Source organism: Gallus gallus, chromosome 12 (assembly GCF_016699485.2).
Source record: "Gallus gallus isolate bGalGal1 chromosome 12, bGalGal1.mat.broiler.GRCg7b, whole genome shotgun sequence".
NCBI lineage: Eukaryota > Metazoa > Chordata > Aves > Galliformes > Phasianidae > Gallus > Gallus gallus.
The window spans coordinates 10,126,239-10,148,844 of record NC_052543.1 but is presented as its reverse complement, the minus strand read 5'-3'; the positions used below and the strand labels follow the sequence as shown (position 1 = coordinate 10,148,844).

Sequence of the window (22,606 nt, the reverse complement as noted above, 5' to 3'; positions counted from 1 at the left end):
TGGAGGGATGCTGCTGCATCCCTGCTGCAAGCTGGTACGGACACAGCATGTGAAGAGATGGCACTGAGGGCCTCGGGCTGGGCTGGTGGAGCTTATTAATTGTTTTTGTTCGGCACTTGGTGTATCTTTCAATATTCATCAGCCCGTGATGAAGGAGAGCTCAGAGCTATCATTAAATATTGATGGCCCAGGCAGACTCACAGCGGGGCTTGGCATGCTGCCTCCTGCTCGCACTCTACCCCGGCCCTGGGTGAGACTCCTGGCTTGCAGAGATCTGCTTAGAAAACCCTGCCAAGCCTGGCAAGGTGGGCAAAGCCCCTAAAGAGGTGGTGAGGACAGAAGGGCTCTTGTTGGCTGCTGGCACACCGGGGCACCGCTGCACAACTCCAGCCCTTTAAATGGCCACTCACCTCCGCAGGAGCAGCTTGGGATGGTTCTTACTCTCCAGGTTCTTCTCGATGAGGTCAGAGAGGAGCTGCTTCAGAACACCTGTGGCATACTCCATCTCGCCCTGCAGTGCCGTCATGATGAGCGAGGCCACATTGCCACGGTCCCGCATGGAAAAGCTCCGCTGAGCCTCCAGCGTGCGGATGAAGGTCAGCAGGAAGTGCTTCTTGTTCAGGAGCTGCCCAAAGAGGGTCAGGGACTTCTCCACATTTGCCTGGACCTGAAGGGATAGAGCAAAGCTGGGAGATGGGCACGAGCAGGAGGGCAAAGAGAAATCAGAGGGGCTGAGCATCAAGACAGCACAGTCTTGGGGCATCGGCGCATACATCAGCTTCTAACATGTATGCACAGACATACATGCACATCCCTCACATACATTCTCTTTGTTCCCACATACCAAAATTTCAATGTCAGCTACCAAGAAGCTCAATTCCCATCCAACGCATGGTGTGGGCATCACACTGAAGGAGTGCCTGCCCCTTTTCAATACCCAGAAAGCAAATAAAGCCTCAATACCGAGCTCAGCAGTCAGTAAAGCTGCCAGGTTTTGGAGGATAGATTTCAGACAGGAGTAAATAGCGGAAACCTGGGTCTGCCCCTCTCCAGACACAGTCTGAAATATTCCCTTTTGCTTTTGAAGCTCTCTCTCAGCCACGTCCAGCTGGGAATGGGCTGGGTTCCTTTCATCTCCCCATCGCCTTCGTTAGCGCTGCTCTGCTCAGCACCAACCATATTTCTTACCAGAAATGAGCATTTTTACACACAACATCCTCCTATTAGAAAAGATGGTTTCCTCTGAATAAAAGCCTCTCTCTGGTACAACGCCAATTTTAATGATTTTTTTTTTCCTCCTTGTCTTCCTGATTGGGAGAATAAGTGAGAAATTTCATTTTGTGTCGATATTTGGAGACAAAACAAGACTCTTCATTTCAAAACATCAACTCAAAATGAAGGAGAGGGTTTTGACACATCAAATCATTTCACTTCAATCAAAACTTTGGATCATCGCTTTTTGGTTCAGTGAAGCTCCTTGTGCTTGTGCCTTCCCCCTCCAAAACTGCTGATGCTTCGCACAGGAAAAAAGAACAATCCCATTTCCTTGTCATGTGTGTCACACAAGCCCCACGTGTCTCCTCACCATGCAGGAGAGGGGTCACCTGCCCCAGGACACCCCAGCATGGAGTCGGGGAAGTGACAAACCTCTGTGTCCCTGTTCTCAGGAATCCCTCCTCGTGGAATCATTAAGGTTGGAAAAGACCTCCAAGATCATCTAAGTCCAACCATCAACCTATCACCATCATGTCAACTTACGGCATCGTTAAGGTAGGAGAAGACCACTAATATCACCAAGTTCAACCATCAGTCCAACCCCGCCATGCCCACAGACCATGTCCCTCAGTGCCAAATCTCCATGGTTCTGGAACACCTCCAGGGATGGCATTCAACCAGCAGCCATCATAGTGGGTTTGGGAAGGGCACCAGAGGACAGCAGTGCCCACTGCGCACAGCCCTCCACGCGCCGCCCCGCTGCCTGCCTGCACTGCTGTGTTTAACTCACTGATCATTAGCAGAAATAAATGAACAATACTGAATTAAATATTTAATCAGGCTTAAACTCACACAAAGCAACAAACCTCCCCCCAGCAAACGTAAAGAGAAAGGGAGCTGGTAATGACAGTGTAATGCTTGGCTGTGGATTAGCGGGTGTGCAAGCAAGCGCCGCTTCCCTCCCGTCATCCTCAGTAACTAATGTTACACTCTGAGCAAAGAGACAAATAAAAGCAAACCTGATTCAATTATATGAGGCTTGCACAACTGTAGTTGCTTTATTTAATCTCTTTTGGGATTTTTTTGGTGGTTTTTTTTTTTTTTTTTTTTTTTTTTTTTTTGCTTCCTTGCAATTTTAACCCTTTGCACCCCAGGCAAGGCTGAGCCTGCATGTTCTTTCTGGTGGGATGTTTTGAATTAGGAGCTGGGAGTGGATGAACTCCTGCCCAGTCCCCCTGCATAATTCACAATTACTTCTCTGCAATTTCCTCTCCAGAGCTCCAGTTTGATATCGTTTCCACCCCTCTCCCCTTTGGAGGGGACTGCAGCATCCAACAGATGCTGCCACGAGAGCTTTCTGCTCTCATCCACTCCAAGGTGCCCCATCCACACACCTGTTCCAGCTGCTCTGCATCACTGCCTCCAGGAAAAATCTTAAGGAATACCCTTAGGAGCAGGAGCAGAGCAGAGCTGAGCCAGGCTTCTGCAGGGACAGGAAGGGCTGTGCCCAAGGGAGGGCTGCTCCCCAGCCCCAGGGCCAGCAACAGCTCCAAGCATCTGGGAAACCTGAGCTGCATGGGGAAATCCACGGAAACAGGGACCCCGCTGCCTCCGGAGCTGGGATTAGGAGCAGGCACAGGGCCAGCTCCCCTCGCTGAGGCGGTGCTGCCTGACAGCACCAGCACGTGTGCTTGCAATTGGTAAGGGCTCGGGGTGTAACTAGCGACCGTGCATCCTGCATCAGAGCTGAGTGCTTCTCCTAAATACCAAACGAATCCCATACCAACATTAATTATCACACTGGGTCAGAAGCAAGGGGAAGCCAAGGTTCACCCACCTCAGTTCCCCAACCAAGAGCAGCCCCAGCAGCCCCAGCAGAGGTAGGTGTGGGGAGGCTGAGAGAGAAAAGGATGCTGTTCTGGGGAGCAGGATGCCCAGGTTGGGCTCTGTACTGGGAAACAGAGCCACAGACACAGGACATGTTGGACAAGTCTGCTAGCGAGAGTGGCCATGCAGGCATCAAACAAATCCAACTGAATAAAGCAAGTGCTGTAGAAAATGACAGCAGCAATGATAGTAATATAAATATTGATATTAATGTCAGAGAGAGCAGCAACCACTCAGCCTGTGCTCACATGCCTGAAGTTTCCTCCATCCCTCCTGTAGTGCAACCACCAACCTTGCAAGCACAGAAACAGCAGCAATCCTTTATTATTCCTACCCCACACTGCCCCAAAACACTTTGCCCTCTCCACTATTTGCTGTTTATCCATTCTATTGCAGAAAGGGTGGGCTTACTCCTGGCTTCTGGCATAGCTCAGCTATGAGAACAGCATAGTTCTACCCACCCTCATCAGCCTGTGTCCCTCCCTGTCTGCCTGAGGATCAGAGCATCTCTGCAGCCCCATGCTCAGGGCAGCCTGTTCTGGAACCCCCAGACTCCCTGCTCACAGCTCAGAAGCTGCATGGAGGAGGATGAGCATCGCCACATTACATGCCTTCCCCTTTCCAGCCCAGAGGTGTGTCCCCAGCACGAAACCCTGCAGAGACAGACAGACACCCAGCACCACACCTCCATCTCCTTCAGCACCGGGTGGTCTTCTATCCCAGGGAACAGAACCCGCATGGCATAAGTGCGGTAATCCAGGAAAGGGATGCCGGCCCCATCCAGGTCGTTAGTCAGTTCGTTAATGTCCGTCTGCAGCTCAGCAAAGGCTGGATGGAAAAAAAGCAGAATTCAGTAACACGGCCCCCAGCACACCGCACTGCCACCCAAAATGTTCCCTGGCACCCCACAGATGGGTCTCAGGGCAATGCTCAGAGCTGGATCCACATCCTGCACGCCGGGTTGCACATTATCGCTGCCCCCATCTTACACATGGAGAAACAGAAACGGAGCTGTAGACAGAGGGGATGATCCCCTGGGAATAAATCAAGTGGCAGAGCTGGGAACGGGACCAGTGGGTCCCAAGGGCTGTAATTCCCCTCACTCAGCACTCACAGGCTCAATGGGATCCCGGGGGCAGCCGGGAAAGGCAAGGTTTGCACAAAGCCAGAGCTTCTGGGGGAAACGTTAGCCGAAACCACAAGAATGTCCTCATTTTGTTTTGACCTAAATACTACTGAAGAGCTGAACACACCCACCCCAGCACCTCCCGATTCCCAAGGGAAAGCAATGCAGGGAGGTCCTGAACCTTTAATTGCACCTACAGGGAAAAGCTGACGGGAGAGGAGTCCTAGAGATGGGAAAGGGGTTGGGGGAGTGAGGGGGAGAAAACCCTCAGAAAAATCAAATTAACGGCACTTTAAAGGGAGCTGAAAGCATAGCAGAGGACTGCAGGCTCGTCAGCCTGATGAGAAAAAACAAACCGTCAGCTTGAAAGGCGTGCTATCTTATCTGTAACTAGTGGGACTAGAAAAGAGAAAAGGCAGGGAAGAGATTGTGCCTTTTAATTAAAAGCAGATCCTTTTATCTGCCAGCTGTGGAAGACAAGACACCAGCTCCCTCCCTTCTCCCTGTCACCACTGCCATCCACACGCCTGTTTAGGGATGGGGATTTGGGGAAGCAAAGGGTTTTTCTTGCGTTCCCCTTTTTATTATCTCGTTGTAGGTGCCTGCTCCATCCGCAGGCTCGGGGCTGGTTGTGGCGGTGCCTGGCAGGGTCGGGGCCTCCGGAGCCAGCTCAGGGGGATAATGGGCAATTAGGTTTTATCAGCAGGATCATACAAGGAATTCTGTCCAATTTCACAGCATCCGTCTATCACATAATGAGAGACCAATTGCCTGCTCACAGGCAGCCCTCGCTACCTTCTTTGCTCCCTTTGCTCACGTTCGGAGAAACGGAGGGGAATTCTTCAACAAGAAAAATCCCCAAATCCTACCCAAAATGGGTTTCCTTTCTGTGACAAAGCAGCTTCGTTCAGTTCTGCTCCCTCTCTGAAAGGCAATGGGGAAAGGGTGGGAGCACCCAGAGCATGGGGGTGGCACAGAGACATCGCCTTCCCACAGGGGAAGCGAGAGTCCAGTTGGGAGTCCGTGGGGTGCCCCAGGGAGGAAGAAGAGGATGGAGGTGGGAGGCAGAGGGCTGAATCCTGACCCCACTCAGAGGTCAGTAAAGGACAGAAGTGTCTCATGGTGCCTGATATGAAACCCAGACCCAAGGCAAAGCTTGTGGCCGGGACTGCTCACCCTCTTTGCACTCCAAGGCCACCCGGGACTCCAGGTTGTCCATCTGCAGCTGGAGGCGTTTCAGGGTGCGGTCAGCATCGCGGGACTTGCGCTTGTAGGCGATGAGGACAATGATGATGATGAGCAGCAGCAAGCCGCCACCACCACCAATCCCGATGATGGCAGGCAGGGTGAGCAGGCTGTCCGAGTAGATCTGCAGCGTGCCCGGGGAGAACTCGAACCCTCCAGCCTTAATCTGCACCGCAGGGAAAGACATAGTAAAGGGTCAGGCGATAAGGGGGCACCGTGCCTCCCCACCAGGCTGGGAACAACGGGATGCAGGGAAACACAGAGCATCCCCCAGTGCCCCAGGAGCTTGTCCAGAGCGGCACGACGCGTGGTAATGGGATGCAGGACACGCTGCCAACGTGCGCACGGAGCAGGCAGGGAGTTTGATGTCTCATTCAAACAGCATTACAATAACAGATGGGATGTGATGCGAGTTCCCTGATAGATGGGGAGCCTGGGGGGAGTGTGTCAGGTCCCTTTCAAATAGGCAAGGCCATGCAGACCGGGAGCACGAGCACTGCTGTGCAACAAGCTGATGCACACGGAGTGTGGCTTACAGTGACTGGGGACCATGGGTGGGGTGGGAACCCCCCTGTGCTTGGCTCTGGCTGTGCCCTGGCACCCAGCAACTCTTGGCAAGGTGCAGGAACACCCGGCCGAATGTGCCAGGAAAAGGACAAAACATTTGGTCCTACACCAAACACACAATTAGGGAGAGCGATGAATGGGGAGTAGGGAAAAGGCTCCCAAGGACTGTTCCTACAAATGTGCTATCCATCCTTGTCTGAGGATGAGCACACATAGTAGGGTCAGTGCCAGCATGAAGATTATACCTGTGACACCCAGCCAGGCACCATGAGACACAAAGGTACCAAGTTCCCCTAACACCAGCTACTTTCCTTCCTGCATCTCTGATACAAAGTCCCACATTAGCCCCCTGTTTCCTCCTCCCTACCTCCTGCACAGGGGGCTCGGTGCTTACCGTGACTTTGTGCTGGCCGGTGAGGTTAGGGGACTCACAGAGCAGTTGGGTCTCAGACACGGTCAGAGTGCAGGGAGTGTCCCCAATCAGCACTGTGTAGTTCAGGCGGGAGTTCCCCGCAGCCGGAGGCAGCAGGTTCCTGCCCTTTGGGGGAACAAAGAATGGAGCAGTCAGCTCCAGCACAACAAAGAACGTTCCAAAGCCTCATCATAGAGCAAATTTGCCCCAGGAGAACCATGCCCTGGGTGCACACGGCCTTACCTTGAGGATGAGGGGAGAGCTGGGCTTCAGCTCCAACATCCCTGTGGGGCTGAGAGGCTCAAACACGGGGTCTGGGTAGTATACAAAGTTGGTGGTGTTGATGATCAGCAAGGCCTGGACGTTATCCATGATGAACCCGATCTCATCCGGCCGGTCGCCAACCTCAGGAGGGCTCCGCTCGGGGTTGTCAATGGAGGGTGCATAGCACACCATGGTGGTGTCATTGTACACAGTGCAGTTCTGTGGAGGGCACAGGCTGGGGTCAGACCTGGCTCCCAGCAGTGAGGGCAGGGTCTGACCCCACAGGGATCTCCTGCAAGCTCTGGACACAGGATTTAGACTTAGAATCTGTGCTATAGTATCAACAGATGCTATGTGACACCTTGGTAGCTGCTTTTTACAGACGTGATGGTGGTAGGTGGGAGAGCTTGCTGGAGATGGGGTCTTTCTGCCCTGCAGACATCCCACAGACCTCCCATCATTTTTGCATGCTCAGATCTTACCCTAGCAGTGCTGGGCAGGAATATCACTGTCCTGGTGCCCCTCTTCTGGGTGTAGCCCCTGGACACCACCACCCCCACAGCATCACATATGGATCCCAGGGAGGGATGCGCTTTCTGCTGTATGTTGCAGAGAGGTTACATCCCTCCTCCCTGTGCTCTGGCTCTGATCTCAGCCCTCCCCATCAGCCAGCATCACTTACATTCTCCCTTTCAGAGCTGCAGTACTTGGCTCGGATCTTGGGCTCTTTGATGGTGGCCAGGTTGGTGCCAGTCACAGTCAGCAGTGTCCCACCACTAGAGACAGATAGATGACAGGTTGGGAGAAGCAGCTGTGACCCAAGGTCCCCACTTCTGGGCAAGCACAGCAGGGCCCATCCTCACCAGACAGAGGCTCACCTCCCCCAGCCTGGGTGCTCCAGGGAACCATTCTCCAGCCATGTCACCATGGACAGCAGGACCAGCACCAAATCATCTCAGCTGCCCTAAAATCCCACCCTGTGTCTGCATGGGTTGCAGGGCTTGGAGTCTGAATACAACTCCAAATAAAGGAACGAGCGATGGGAAAACGTCACCAAGTCCCCTCTGCCACCCCCTTCCTCCATGGCAGAGGGAGGTGACAGGCAGCAGGTGCCAAGCCAGGCTGGTCCCAGTGGGGCTTTCTCTGCCACTTAGTGTTAAAAGCCCCAGAGAGGTCGGCCATGCCCCTGGGGAGTTCGCTGCTCATCGGCACCCTGGGGAAGGTTTCCCTTAGCACAAGCACTTAATGGATTCCTTCGCCTCCTCTCCAGCCAATTCAAACCTTTTAGAAAAAATATGCAAACATTTCAAAAATCCCCCGATGGGAAATATTTTAATTTTTATTCGCTGCCGCCAAATGTCAAGCTGAAATTAAGCAGATCCAAAGCTCTCTCCGCTCTTGCCCCCTGCCAGGCTGAGCACTGCAGGCCAGGAGTTAGCAGGGACCCAGTGCCAAGCCATTCCTCACGCTCCTCTCTGGAGCACGGCCCGGGGGATACTGCAGCAGCACTGAGGAACGCAGATCGGGATGGGGGATCTGTGCCCAGCAGAGCCCTACTGCACCCCACTACATCCCTGTACCCACCTGTTTATGCTCCACTCCGGATCGATCTTTTGGATGGTCGGGTCCTCTGTGTAGTTGTACTTCACCTCCGGGTTGCTCAGCTCTGCCCGGTTGATGTTGATGAGGATGGGGGACCCACCAGGAGCGTGGCCAGGGGGGGTCTTGCAGCGGATCTCACGGGCACTTCTCCTGAGGCAGAAATGAGACGGTCAGGGACCAGAGAAGAGGGAGGTAAATGGCACTCTTACCCCTTGTGAAACTGCTAAGTGGGAAAGGGAGAGAAAAAGAAACTCAAGAAATGAAACAAAAGGCAGCCGGGAAAGGCTGAGCTGCTCCTGAGTGTTCCCATTGCGTGGCTGCTGCAAACAGCAGCGATTAGAGCTGATAACCAGTAATTACCGCAGGAAAATATTTAAAGAGCCGCTCCATTATCATCCCTAATCTAAAAATTATCCACTTCATGCCTCAGGGCTCTGTGCTTTTAGAGAAAAATCCCCGCGCTTTGGGCTCCTCCTGGAGCCTCTGACACAAAGAGGTTGCAGGGGGGACACTCCTCCAGATGCCTGCAGGATTTGGCTCAATGGGGTCTGCTCTATTTGGGGGTTCCACTGCTTCTGGAGGTGCCCCCGCCTCCTGTCCTCCACCCATGTGCCCCACGCCCCTCACCCTGAAAAGGCACAGGGACGTCCCCCGATGGTGACGGTGACGTTGCTGCCAGCGTTCAGATGGCTTCCTTCAATGGCAATCCAGGTGCCGCCAGACAGAGGGCCGCGGGCTGGGGTCACTCGGGAGAAAGTGGGTGTCTGTCAAAGGAGAACAGCCTCAGCATGCGATGGGCCAGGATGGGACCCGGGTCCCAAGTGTCCATGAGTGGATGATGGAAGATGAGAAGGGCGGGAGAGAGACAGGGTATGGCACTGGGGGCTGCCGGTGGCAGCAAGACACCCACAGTCACCTTCCTCCCATGGCCCCCACCCACATGTGTCACCAGCCCTGTCCCCAGTGCATGGGGTGACACCGACGCTTACCACAAAGGTGAAGCTCTTGGGCGAGGTGGCCCGGTAGTTGGGGGAGCAGTCCCGGATGCACACTTCAACCCGCGCATCGTGGACCTTGCTTGGGCTGGCATCTCCGATTTCACACACGATCCTAAAAGACACAGGGAAGAAGCTCCAGCCCTCACCACTGCAACCACTGCCAGCCTGGACTTTGCTCCCACACATCTTTTGCAGGCATGGGCAGCGTTTGAGCCCTGCCCCTCCTGCCCCCATGCCCCGAGGTGATTCCCTCTCGCCCACACTCACTGCTCGGCGCTGATGTACTCGCTCTCAATAGGGATGCACATCACTTTGCCCACTCGAACACCCCAGCGCACATCTTCAAACTTGAGGCCCAGGTTCTCCCCCGTGATGGTCAGACGCGTCCCTCCTTGCCTGGGGCCGGTCTCAGGTGACAGCTAAGGAACAGCACAGCACATCAGCTGAGGAACTGGAGCCATCAGGCTGCAGGGGATGCCTCGCTCCGCCGGCTGCAGCCTGCATAGCACCAGGACGGGCACTGCTCCCTGCAGATGAGCAGATCAGCTGTGACAAATGCCAGAGCATGTGCACAGAGCACAGAGCAGGACAGGCTTCCCGAACGCCTGCAGTGTCCACATGGCCCCCGAGGAATGAGTCTGGAGGTGCCAGATGTGTGGGAGCAGTGGGCTGCAACATGGACACCCCGCTGCAGATGGAGGCGGGTGATACACAGGAGATGAGGACACAGAAAGGAGGGAGACAAGGCAGACCCAGCCAACCACAGAAACACATCAGTTTGCCTTTGGGAAGGTCTCACATCCCGAGGGATGAGGTCCCCACACCCAATCTCTTTTCACGTGAGGAACTATCCCCACCAAGGTCTCACCACCAATACAGCAGACAGAGGGGAACAGGGGAGAATATGGGTCCTGCTCATCCCTCTGCCATCCAAACCCCTGTCAAGCTGGCCGGCTGCTGGAGAGCCTCCACCTCGCGCCGTGCCTCATTTACCAGCATGATTCCCAATAAAGCAGACAGGTGTGGCCTGACAGAACGTGTTGGGATGACAAATGAACAAAGAGGTGTGGGCCCACCACCTGCCTCCAACGAGGCGATGAGGGGCGATCTGACAGCAGCACACACCTGCAGCACTAAGCAGAACAAATGGCAGCGCTGCATGCCTGCACTGGGACAGGGGATGTGTACCAGGGCACTGGTGGGGCTCCATCAGCACCCCAGAGCTCACAGCAAGCCCAAGGCAGCCACAGCTCCTGCTTTACACGGTGGCAAAACCCTTCCGGGCTCTGGGCACTGCTATTTGCCTGAAGTCAGCACAGTCCCAGGATCAGGGCTCACTACAGAGCTGCAGGAAGTGATCATGACTGCTGTTCCCCATGCGTCGAGTTCTGCGGGGGGGGCTGGCAATAAGTGGCTGTTTGTTTGGTATTTTTAGATGAGTGTTAAAAGCTGCTCCAGCATGTTAGATTCCTCCTCCTCCCTGCAAACCTGACAAGGGCCACGTGTTCAGGGAGAAACGAGCCCGGGAAAGAGGTGACTCCATTCACAGCACAGCACAGGAAGGTCACAGCTAAACAAGCCTTATGGGAGCAAGGGCTGGCAAGGAGGGCAGAGCAATGCCCCCAGCCTCCCACTCCAAAGTCCCAGCCCCAGCAAACACCACTCTTCCGCTAATTGGTTTCACAGGGTCCTTTAACCCAACAGGTAAATGGCTACGGTGGACACAAGCGACCACAGCACGGGAAGGGGACAACCAGGGGAAGGGACATCACTTTTAGGGTCATGGCCAGCACCCGGCAGGACCCATGCAAGTTTGCAGAGCTGCTTGTCTGACGACTGAGCAATAGTGAAGAATTGGGGTCACCTCCCGGCCCAGCTTCACCATCCGTGAACACACCTGCTCCCCAGCTTGCTGGGCTGGGGAGAGGCTCCACATCCTTCTTAAATCTCAGTAACGGGCTCCTCTTTTCCTCCCAACCCATGCCTTATGCCCACAAGCCCGGATGCAGGACGGGGGCTGTGGAAAGCAGCAGCAGCTGCTGGAGGAGCACCACACTGACAATCTGCAGCGACTGCCTGCTCATGTTGGCCCCAGGGCGCAGAGCAGCACCAAGGTCAAGCCCACCTGCTAACAGATCCGCTTATGCTGCATCTGCAATTACTGCCAAACTGCATAACGATGGAGAGCCTGCTGCGAGCCAGACACCATCCGCTGTATTGTGCACATGGATGCTGCTGATTCGTGGCCTCGGCTGCCTTCACGGGTGCTCAATGCCATCCTAAGGCAGGAGCTGTTGCAGGGACCCCACCATCACCCTTGCCATCAGCAGCAATAAGGAGCCCCCAGTCTGATTGCTGTAAATCAGCACCAGCTGACCCAGGCTCAATGTAGGCTCTGGGGCTCAACCCAGCCCCTGCAGGGAAGGGATGCACACGGGACATGGGCATGGGGGCAGTGGGAAAGGCAGGGCTCTGGTTTCCAGCTTTCATCAGATAACACATAGAAACCCAAACAGATCAGATACAACGCTAAGACTCCAGTAATTAACACCGGCGATGCCTGCTTGCCCTGCGAGCCGTGGGTAAACAGAACGGATCGCATGGAATTACGCATCAATCCCTCCTAAAGCACCTCGAGCCCGGCCGACAGACATGTTAACATTAATGTGGGCAATCTTGTGAAAGGAAGGTCATAAAAGCTGTCAGAGATGGGGATGATGAACTACCGGCCCCAGCGACAAGGGGAGGAGCAGCCCAGATCTGTGGCTTTCCTGGGATGCTCAGATGAACAGCGGGAATCTCAGACACGGCACAGAAAGCCAAAAGCACGAGGGCTGCAGAGGGAGGATTTTAGCCTTGGAAAGCAAAACAGTGACAAGAAACACTCAGCCCAAAGCACTGAGCATCTTTGGTGCACTCCTCCCATCCCAGACCCGCACGCCCCCTACCTTGGTGATCTTGGGGTCGGTGCAGCGGCTGTTACCGCTGCTGGCGTGCATCCAGCTGCTCTCGTAGGCCAGGCAGTGCTGCCGCAGCGTGCAGCGCTTCTCTGACACGCACCAGCCACACTCGAAGCGTGGGTCGGCCTTCAGGCACAGCCCGCAGCTCTCCCGCAGGGCTGAGCACTTGTACAGGTGGGCTGCAACAGCAGGTGGAGAGCGGGGTCAGTGCAGCCCCACGGTCCTGAGATGTCACTGGGCTCCGTGCCCACTACAGAGGAGATGGGGAGGCTGGGGGTGCGCGGGGCTGATTTCCCACCCCAGCCCTAATCCCTCACTTACCTTGGATGTTCTGGGGGTTGTCGATGACAAAGTTTCCATTCCAGACCACGGATAAGTTGACCGGCAGATCACTGATGTCGTTCCCTTCGTAGAAGTACTGCAGGAGGGGACAGAAGGAGGCCATCAGAGATACACATGGGGAGGTACAGAGCTATGGGGCTGTCCCCTGTCAGCCAAAAAGAGAGGGATGGAGCCTGCAAGAGACTGGCCTGGCCACAGAGGGAGAGGTCGGACAGCCTGGGCCAAAAAGCAGACACGGCGCAGGCAAACCGGTAGGCAAGACTGGCATAAAAAGAAACAACATAGAGGGTTTCTAAATAGACCAAAAACCCATTAACCCAAAGGTCTGAAGCTGCTGCTGAAGAGGCTGAAATAGATAACGTCTGAAACACACACACCCCTCTCTCCGCCCCAGGAACAGGGGGGGGCTGCACCCTTCCCCATGTTCCAGGACCAGCACAGGGATGGAGCTGGATCCCTGCTGCTGCACAGAGCTCAGCTCCCAGCCCGGTGCCTCCTCCCACCCAACCCCGCTCTCCCTTGCTTTGAAACCTGACTCGCAGCCCCAGCAGCCCCATCAATATTCCCCGCACAGCCCCGGCATGCAGGCGGAGAGCTTTAATCGATACGGAGACAGGAAGGCAGTCGGAACCGTCCCTGACAGCTAATGACCTCCTTCGGCAAGAGATTCCCCGCTCCTCTCCGGAGAAAATGACAGGCGTGTCAGGAGAGATTAAATGAATGATTCATGGCTTGCTGGAGTTTGTTAGGAGCTGTGGATGCTCGGGCAGCAGCTTGCCCAGGCTGCAGGCTGGACGCGGCCACACCACCTCCAGCACAGCCTCAGCCACCTCCATTCCCTGTAATCCTGCCCTTCCCCTTGTTGGCAAGCAGCCTCCTGGGCCTCAGGGGCATCCCTAGGACTGGGAGCCATGACCAGCCACGGGGACATGGTGCCCATGGCATGTACCCCACAAGGTACAACCAAGAAGCCACCTCCTGTTCCAGGTTATACACCCCTGCAGGTGTCCAGGGAACATGGAGATGTGGTACTTAGGGACACAGTTAGTGGGCAATACTGGTGATAGGTGGATGGCTGGACTAGATGATCTTAGAGGTCTTTTCCAACCTTCATAATTCTATGATCCACTGCTTTTGGCTAATGGTCCTACACCCAGGGGCCAGGCTGGAAGAGCCCAAAAATGCACTCCTGGGTAGCACAGCTGCCACTGATCAGATGTAAACAGTGGTTTTAAGGCATAAAACACCCAACTGCGATCTCATCTCTTTCTTAAGTCCACCACCACCTCTCTGTAGGGCAGCCCCATCAGCTCCCAAATCAGCCATGGAATCACAGAATATCTCAGCAACGCTTCATCTCCAAGCTTAGGAAAATGGAGCCAGAACCCGGCCGTGAGCCCACATCCCTCCACCTTCCTTCATCCTTCACCCACACTCCCAACCAGCCATACATCCCAGGCAGGACTGAGGCCAGGAGCCAGACCCACAGCAGCAATGGGACCGCCCCTGCAGCACTACACAGCACGTGCCAGGGAGGGCCACAGCAGCACTGGAGCGGAGTTTTGCTGTGACGAGCCACGTGGCAGCGTAAGTGAAATTGGCATTTTCAATTTGTACTCTGACATGTCTCATTTGGGGCCCTGGCATCTTGGGAAGGCATCCAGCCTGCAGCTGTCCAAAACACTTATTTGCATCTCTCTGCCCCGGCTGCTTTTGGAAATTAGTTCTTCTGGGAGGTGGGTAGGAGGGTGGAGGAAGAAGAATAGGAGGAGAGGGAGGGAGAGAGTTAACTCTTTGTGCACCAGCCCTGAGATAGACACAGGTTTGCAAAGAAGGAACAGGTACAGGAGATGCCATCCATCTCAGTAAGGACACCACCACACTGAGCACGCCGCATGTGGAGCAGCACACCTGGTATCCACCCCAGCTCCCCAGCACTCACTCCTTACAGACCCACATTGGGATCGCTTCAGAAGGACCCCTGAGGCTTGAGAAAGTCACACAGGGCACAGGCAGCCTCCCTGGTCGTGGGGCAGGGAGCAACAGAATGGCGAGCAGCCAGGGCTGGGGCCACATGCTGATGGCACAGCCAAAACCACCCTCCTGCTCTTACTCCCCTGTGCCTCTTCATACCCATAAGTGCGTTAGCCCTCTTATGCACTGGAATGTTTGCATTCCCACTTGACAAGAGGTCACTCCAGAGCTCCAGCACCCTCCTGGCATCCCGGGTACCCTTTGCCATACAAAGTAAGCTCTGTGCAGGCACTGTCCGGTTGGCTCCTCCTCGCCTCCAGCTAACACATTTCCAAACATCCATTAAGCACTTAACAGTTATTAACTTCCTGAGTAAGCAATGGCTGCGGCCATCAGCAATCCGCAATGAGCTGCATGCAGGAGGCCAGGGCTGGTGGCACATGGCAGCCTCACGGCCACGCTGCACTCTGCTCCACAGACGCGCCGCCAGCGCCAAGCTGAGTTACTTTGCTTTGCAAGCAATGAACAGGCACTGCCCGGAGAGCAAATGGGATGCTGAAAGGGAAAAGCACGCTCACGTGCTATGGTGTCTGCAGAAGAGACAGGAGAACGCATGTCGTGGAGTGAGTCAGTGGTGGGATGGAGCTCCTTGGCTCCTCACCTTGCCCAGATCAGTGCTCTGGTGCCTCTCTGCAGGAGCCCACGAGACGAGCCTGGATGCAGCTCTTCCCAGCAAGGTCTCCTGCTGCAGGGAAGTGACTCAGGCCAGAGGACGCCTCGCCAAGCCTTTCTGTAGAGTATCTCAGGCATCCTCCCAAGAAACAGCCAACAACCCCACGCAGCTCTGTTTCCCATGCCCACCCCAGGCAGGGGATGCCCACATCTCTCCCCCTGCGTCTCCCACAGTCGCTCCTGAGAAGCCCCCTGCCCACCCATGAGCCAACAGGGATCCCCAAGAAAGGCACTGCTGGGGTCGCTCCCCTGCCCACCCTGAGCAAACCCACACATCCCAACCTCCCTCCGCCCAACAGGACTCTCCCCTCCCTCTCTCCAGCACCATCCCCCTGGGCTGTGTTTCTGGAAGAGCCGCTCGGCTGCAGCTGTGTCCTATTTTTCTGTAGTTGATGACCTCAACTCCTTCCCTCACTACGGGGACGGCAGTAATGTACATCGTGTCTCGCCAGGGCTCAACTGCAATTCATCATTATTTTATCTGCTGGAATTTAATTGGATCCTATCAAACTCTCCTGATACTCCCTTTTCACTTTAAACACTGCTGCAGGAAAGATAAATGCAGGCATCGCTAGGACAGAGCGCACGGCTTTGTTGGCGAACGGTTCTGGGGTTGTGGGCTCCGGTCCCGTTTCCCTCTCCACGGCTGCTTAATTAGAGATACACACACTGGAGGTGCACGGTGCTCAAGCAGGGCATGTGTGCATGATTTATGTTCCTCTATAAATACACCCTAGGCTTGGTAAAATACTGTCAGCCACACAACAGCACAACTTGACGGCAACGCTTGCCCTCTGATTCTGGATCTCCTTTTGTTCTTTTCACATCCATCTCCCCCTTCCCTCCCCCCCCATCGCACACCTGGATTCGCCCTGCCTGGAATTCAGCAAGAAGAACCTGACACGTTGGGAATAAGGCAACATCTAACAACACCCAGAAAGCATCAATCTGCTAGGTCTTGCCTGCCTTGCTCGCATCCATCCCATGGCACCCATGGGGGCCGCGCAGTGCCGGGTACCACCAACACGTTCCTGCCATGGGGAGCAGGATGCTTCGCAGGGCTGTGGCATTTCATCACAAGGACAGGGACAGGAGAGGTCACTGCACGCAGCCCACGCAGCACTGGGGCGAAGGTCCCGACCCACATGTGCACACAGGGGTGACAGAGGGGTGACATAGGGGCCGCAGCTGACGCGTGGGCGACACGTGCCGGGGGGATTGCAAGGAAGGAGCCGAAAGGGAGACCCGGAGTTGACACAGCTGCTCACAGCCACGTGGGGCTTTTGTTAAAGGCAAAGGGAAATAATTGAGGCGTGAGGCTTAATTTAAAGTGCTGAGACAACAAACTCATGTGCTCGTGGAAGGGAGATGAGGGTTCTTCCTATTTTTACATTTAAAGGGAACAGGCAGCTCTTGGGCTACTTTCTTGGGAAAGAATGAGCAGAGGTAGGGGCTGCTCGGAACATGAAATTGAGCAGCACAAAGCGAGGGACACAGGTGACCATCTACCCACCCTCCACTGCAAGGAAGTAAACCTGAGAGTCTGCCTCCAGAATCATAGAATCATTATGGTTGGAAAAGACCTCTAAGACCATCCAAGTCCAACCGTCCGCCTACCGCTGATATTGCCCACTAAGCCACGTCCATGTACCACCAATTAACAAAAAGCTACTCCACTGGCAAAGAATTTGTTGTCTTAAGTCACATTTTTCTTCTTTTGCCTCTTTACAATGCGTGCAGAAAACCCTCGGGGTTGCCTTCCTTTTGAAGAGGAGAAAGGATTGCAGTGAGGAGGCACAAAAGGGGTTTCTCTGCTCACATTCTGACCTGGGATGTATGGGGAACACCGAGCCTGCTCTCCCTAGAGCCCGCTGCAGATCTATTGGGTGTCTCACATGATGTTTATAGTCAGCACTCAAACCTTAATGAATGGACTGTTGAATATTTAACAAAGATGTCCTTTCTTCAAAGTGCCAAAAAGTCATTGGAGTTTGACAAGCACTAAAACTAAACAAAAGACAAAGACTTTTAAGTGGACTTGACTTATTATCCTTCCCATTCATCTGCAATTCAGGAAAACATCCCTAATTCAGCAAAGTAATTAACCTCTTGTTTAGATCCCATTGAACTCGAGGAAACAAAGTCCTCTGACAGCCTTCCTGAATGGAGGGCATCAATTCCTCCACTCCACGCTGGGAGGATTTCGCTGCTCCTCCAGTTCTCCAACCCCAGTGCCCTCCGCACCAGGAAAGACCCAAATCCAACCCAAGGAATGGATCCAAGGGGCATGAGCCCACAAAGCCCCCCAGTCTGGTGGCAACAGAGCCCCGGGTCAGTGCTGGGTGACTGCATGCAGAGTGACGTGCCATCAGCGAGCCAGATGGACTGCAAAAAAGACAGGGAGGAGACGAGCTTCACAGAAGTGTGAATTTGAATCACGCACACCATAAAGCAGCCTGGCTAAATGCCCTCACACGTTAAAGCAGGCAAGCAGACCCTGAAAGGAAGAAAGACAGCTTCTTTCAAGCCAGAACTTTTTTCCTCCTTCTGTGAAGCTGCCCCGCGCCTGCAAACAAAGCCTCCTGCCTCACACTCCCTGTGCTGCAGAGCCCATCTCGAGCCCATGCAGCCTGCAATGCTGCTGGCTTGTTTTCCAGCCATTTCCTTCTAATCTGGGGCAATTTTCAGGTCAAACACCCAGCCCAGGGAGCAGGCCACCTGAGCCCCACAGTCACCAGCACTGAGCTGTACCCGATCTCTGACAATAGCTGAAACGGTGTCTGGGCCAAGCTCTGTGTGGCAAAGGATCATCATCAACACAGACCCACTGATACCACTTTCACCTGCAGCTCAGGACAGTGAGCATTTCTGCTCCTATCCCACTGCGTGAGGCACAGCAGGAGTTCTGGCAGCACAGCAGCCCCAGCATTACCGCACAGGGTAAGCAGCAGTGGGCTCAGGATGCTCCTCGTGCCCAAATGTTGCATCCCATGGAGGCTACTCCAACAGCTTCCATATGTCACTGTGCCACCGATGGACGGGGGAGCAGGGACTGGTGCTGGTGCTGGGTTGCAAATGAGCTTTCACAGCGCATGCAACAGAAAACAAATTTTAAAAGGATTAAATCAGAGGGATAAGGGAGGAGCTGGCTCCATGCTGATGAAGAAAGGTTCATACAGAGCCCAGTGGGGCAGCTGTGCAGCTGAGCAGTGCCATCTCCCTGGAGGGAACAGCTATTAATACCCTGGGTCTGTCTGCTCAGGGGATTGGTGCTCCACACGTGGGATGGCCACGCAGCAGGGCCACGTTCACACGGCTGCAAAACCTCATCTCGCTTAGGGACAGAATGAGTGGGAGGAATAAACATAGAGTGGGACACGGAGAAGGTGTTGGCTGGATTCTAAGGTCAGGGAGGCAGAGGGGAGGGGAGCGTGGCTCTGACACAGCCAGGCCAGCTGGCCCTGGCCCAGGCAACTTTCCTCAGCTTCCAAAAGTGAGTTTCCTTGGAAGTGCTCTCAAATCCTGGTGGGTCTCCTGGGGCAGCAGTATTGAGTCCATCCGGAACAACCCCACACAGCCTCCTCCCTGTGCACCTGGATGCAGGGCAGCAGAGAGCACCGGCTGGGAACCACCCCCAAGTCTCAAAATCCCCGTCACCTGCCCCAGGGAAAGCACACCTGGCCACACAGCAGGCAAGAACAAAGAGCCTGCAAACGAAGCATGCACTGGGCAGAGAAATGCTGCATGACCTCACACCACAGAGCACTCACCGAGGTGTTCTGGCACTGGATGCTGGTGCTGTTGAAGCGCAGAGCGGTGACACGGGTGGTGCTGCCAGGGATGTGGAAGATGCACTCATAGTTGCGCTGGCCTGACTGTGGCTGTGGCAGGTTCTTGGCTGTCAGGGTGATGGGCTTCACCACACCCACTGGGATGTAGATCTGGGTGGAGGGCAGGATCTGTGGGCAGTCCTGCAAGGAGAGCAAAGGCAGCGATGAAGCAGGGCAGAGAGCTGCAAGGAAACCAGGCCTGGCCACCCTGAGCACACCCAACCCCACACCATCATTTCAGGGATGCTCTGAGCAAAGCCCTGAACGCAGAAAACCAGAAGTGAACCTCAGGGCAGGGGAACCGAGTGTTTTCCATGTTATAGGTTGATCCTGGCAGTGGGAGAGTGGGAGGGAGGGAGGGGATCAGCTATAGCACCTGGGACTGAGACGGCAACATATCAGCTCTATGTTTGGGCACAATGACTCCAATGAGGGCTTTTCTGCTGTCACTGAGGTCAGTAGGCTTCAGAGTCAGTGCCCACTGGGCTGTTCCCTGTCAGGCTGCACTCTCCAGCCTCACATGGCCTCCAATCCCATTTGTCCATGAACAGACAGAAAAGCCTTTTACCCCTGTTGTCCCTCTGCAACATGACTCTGTGGTGCCGCACTGAATTTCGCTATTTCCGTGGCCAGCTCAAAGCAGCTTCACCCAACATAGCCTGATGGCAGGGTGCCGAAAACCAGCGGCTCCAGAGGGGCACCAATGAGTCCAAGCTGGGAGGAAGGCTCCCCCCGGCAGCCCCCCGCTCCCCGGGGATCTCCATGCAGCTTTTAATAGCCGCTGGCGCCCAGCTGCTCCGGGGGAGCCGTGTGCGCAGAGCACAGGGGAGCAGGAGGGAGCAAAAATAAATGAGCTCAGGCAGCAAAACATCTCAGCATCCCTGACGGATGCCACTTGGGCAATAACAGCCTGATGCAATCCTGTGCCGGCTTTGCGGAGCCTGCCGGGGGGGTCTCGACTCCTGGAAGCGTTGGCCCAAAATAACAGCGAGGGGGAATTCCGTGTGTTGAAATGAGCTTGTCTAAAACCAGACTGCTGCTGCCAGGGGAGTGGTGCAGCTCTGGGCCAGACCCCGTATGGCCCCAGGCTTCATCCCACAGGCTGCCATCAGCCTGACTTCAAAATGCTGCGGAGAGGCTTTAAAAATGGTTTCATTTAGCAAATATTAACAGAAAACTCCAACTCATCTTGCTTTTCCAGTTTCCCACTCTTCTCAAGCCCGTATTCCCCAAGAGCACAGTTTTTAAGGGAACAACCTATCTGCCCCCAAAACATGCATAAACAGGAAAGTATGGCTGGGCTGGGGACCCTCAGCACAGCGATGGTTGCTCTCAGTGCTGCTACTTCCTCATTTTACCATCATCACTGACGCTCTCAGTCCAACCAGGACAGCAAGCACTTTAGTCACCCAACTGGGCTCACCATGGATGCTTACAAGACCTCAGGAGCTCTGCAAACCCAAGGGGTGTAGCAGGCACAGGCATCCCTCTCCCCACGTATGCATAAACATGGGGCCGATATGCTGACTCGTGGTTTGAGCCGGAGCCGAGTCCCCCCACGACATCACATGCTCTGCATCTGCCGCCAGAACTGTCTCATCCAGCAAGAATTTCAGCTGGCTCCCAAACAGGAAGCACCTGGTGCTGGTGGGTGCTGGGGCAGCGCTGCCTGGCCCCCAGGGTGGCAGGAGGGGTGGGGGCACTTGGACAACTCACTTCCCCTACAAGTCATCCAAACAGCTGACGGAACTCTGCCTGTCACTTAAGGCCCTTGGAAAAGCTTTGTCCAGTCCCCATGGCTTGCTTTCCTGCAGAAAACAGACTCTCTGCTCAAAGGATGTATAAAATGATGGGATGAAGAACAAAGCAAGGTGTCCTCTTCCACCCTTCCCGAACACTGCACAACTCAGTCTCCCCCATTAAAGCTGTTTTACTAGCAGGATGAGAACATCACAAAGGTGCCCAAGTTTGCTTGGAGAGCTAAGAGGCAGAGTCCCACTGCAAATGCTGCACTTCGGGTTTCTCTGGCAGCTCCCAGCTCCAGCTGCACAGCTGTATCACCAGATATGGGGATGAAGGCAGGATGGGGCTGGCTTCAACCTGCCCAAATCCCTGGTGACAACAGCTGGGGCAGCTATGGGGCAGGACATGCTCTAGCTGCCTTGGGTGCCAGCTTCCTTAGACACCTAAGGGCTGAACAAGTTCTTCGCCAGCATCGCTTCTGCTCCAGCTGCCACCGCACCCAGAGGGCCAGACTTCTTCCCAGCCAAGTCAAAGCACCATTTCCTTGGAGGCTTTTGGGTTCCCTCAAGAAGTCCTCCTGGTCTCAGCCATTTCCATCAGTCAAGGGAATGAAGAAAAGCACAAGCGGAATGTGCTTAGACTAAGCAAACACACTTGGTCCCCACCTGCTGCAAGGCTTTCACCCTACACAGTAGCTGTGCATTGGCAGACACCAGGGAATGTCTCAGAGAACTGCTTTTTGGGAAAGGAGAATTCCTTTTCCATTCCTGCTCACACCCACAGCCACCACTGCGCTCTGCAAGTGGGGACAAGCAGAGAGCAGCCAGTGCTGCATTATCCTCCCTCCCTTCCCACTGCTTCACCCCCAGAAAAAGCCACAGAGAATGATGATCTCTGGGAATGCGAAGTAATCAAAGGCTCCAGAGCTAAGGGCTCCAAGCCACAGCAGCCGGCAGGCAGGGACATCCCTCCTGCTGCTGCCATTCCCAGGCACATCGACGTACACAGTGGCTCCTACCCACACCCAGCTCCTCCCTGCTGTGCCCCACAACAGAGCCCAGGCACCCCACGCTTTCAGTGTAGCCTCCCAGGGCAATGCACTGGGTTGCTGTTTGTCTTTTCCTGCACAACACCCAGAAAGAAAGGAATGACACCGCTGTAGTTGGGGCACCAGTGGGAAGCGGCAGATGCTAAGCCCTGCTGTGGGCAGACTTCCGTGCCTCTTCTGACCAGTACCTACCACACTCCTGCCAAATGAACTGCAGACAGACCAGATCTTACCTAAAATAACCGAGTCACACATCCTCCCACAGACAGCATCGGGCTGAACAGCTGCCCTTAATTTGTCCAGCATTGCCATGGTCTGGCACCCGGGGAAAAGGGCAGATTTCTGATCCCAGCACCAGCACACAGCCCACAGCTGCAGCCGGTCTGAGGGTACCCTGCCAGGAACTGCTGAGGCCACACCACTGTGCAAACAAGCAGAGCCAGGCTTTCCAAACCTCAAGGCAGGCGCTACTCCAGACCCCGGGGTGACCAAGAGGTCTGTGGGGGCACAGCCTGCCCACGTCCGGAAGTGGCACAACTGCTGCCCCCTGGGAAAGGACACGCGTCCCAAAGACAACAAGATGGGGATATTACTGGTTGCTTTTGGGTTTGCCTGGAAGGGACGGGGGAAGAGTCCCAGCAGCTGCCCACCACCACACACA

At 54.9% G+C, this 22,606-nt stretch overlaps 1 protein-coding gene across 4 annotated transcripts in view; it reads right to left on the bottom strand.

Annotated features, from left to right (window-relative positions):
- PLXNA1 (plexin A1) overlaps positions 1-22,606 on the bottom strand; it is a 98,000-nt gene that overhangs the window by 21,489 nt on the left and 53,905 nt on the right. For all 4 annotated transcript variants that reach the window (XM_004944597.5, XM_414370.8, XM_015293366.4 and 1 more), the window contains exons 10-22: positions 19,095-19,295; positions 12,598-12,694; positions 12,265-12,455; positions 9,584-9,735; positions 9,308-9,428; positions 8,946-9,082; positions 8,301-8,468; positions 7,399-7,492; positions 6,696-6,935; positions 6,435-6,578; positions 5,405-5,639; positions 3,788-3,930; positions 411-667 (exon numbers count right to left, since the gene is read on the bottom strand). In XM_004944597.5, coding sequence (XP_004944654.1) covers positions 411-667; positions 3,788-3,930; positions 5,405-5,639; positions 6,435-6,578; positions 6,696-6,935; positions 7,399-7,492; positions 8,301-8,468; positions 8,946-9,082; positions 9,308-9,428; positions 9,584-9,735; positions 12,265-12,455; positions 12,598-12,694; positions 19,095-19,295 — 2,180 coding nt within the window. The remainder of the gene's footprint in view (positions 1-410; positions 668-3,787; positions 3,931-5,404; positions 5,640-6,434; positions 6,579-6,695; positions 6,936-7,398; positions 7,493-8,300; positions 8,469-8,945; positions 9,083-9,307; positions 9,429-9,583; positions 9,736-12,264; positions 12,456-12,597; positions 12,695-19,094; positions 19,296-22,606) is intronic.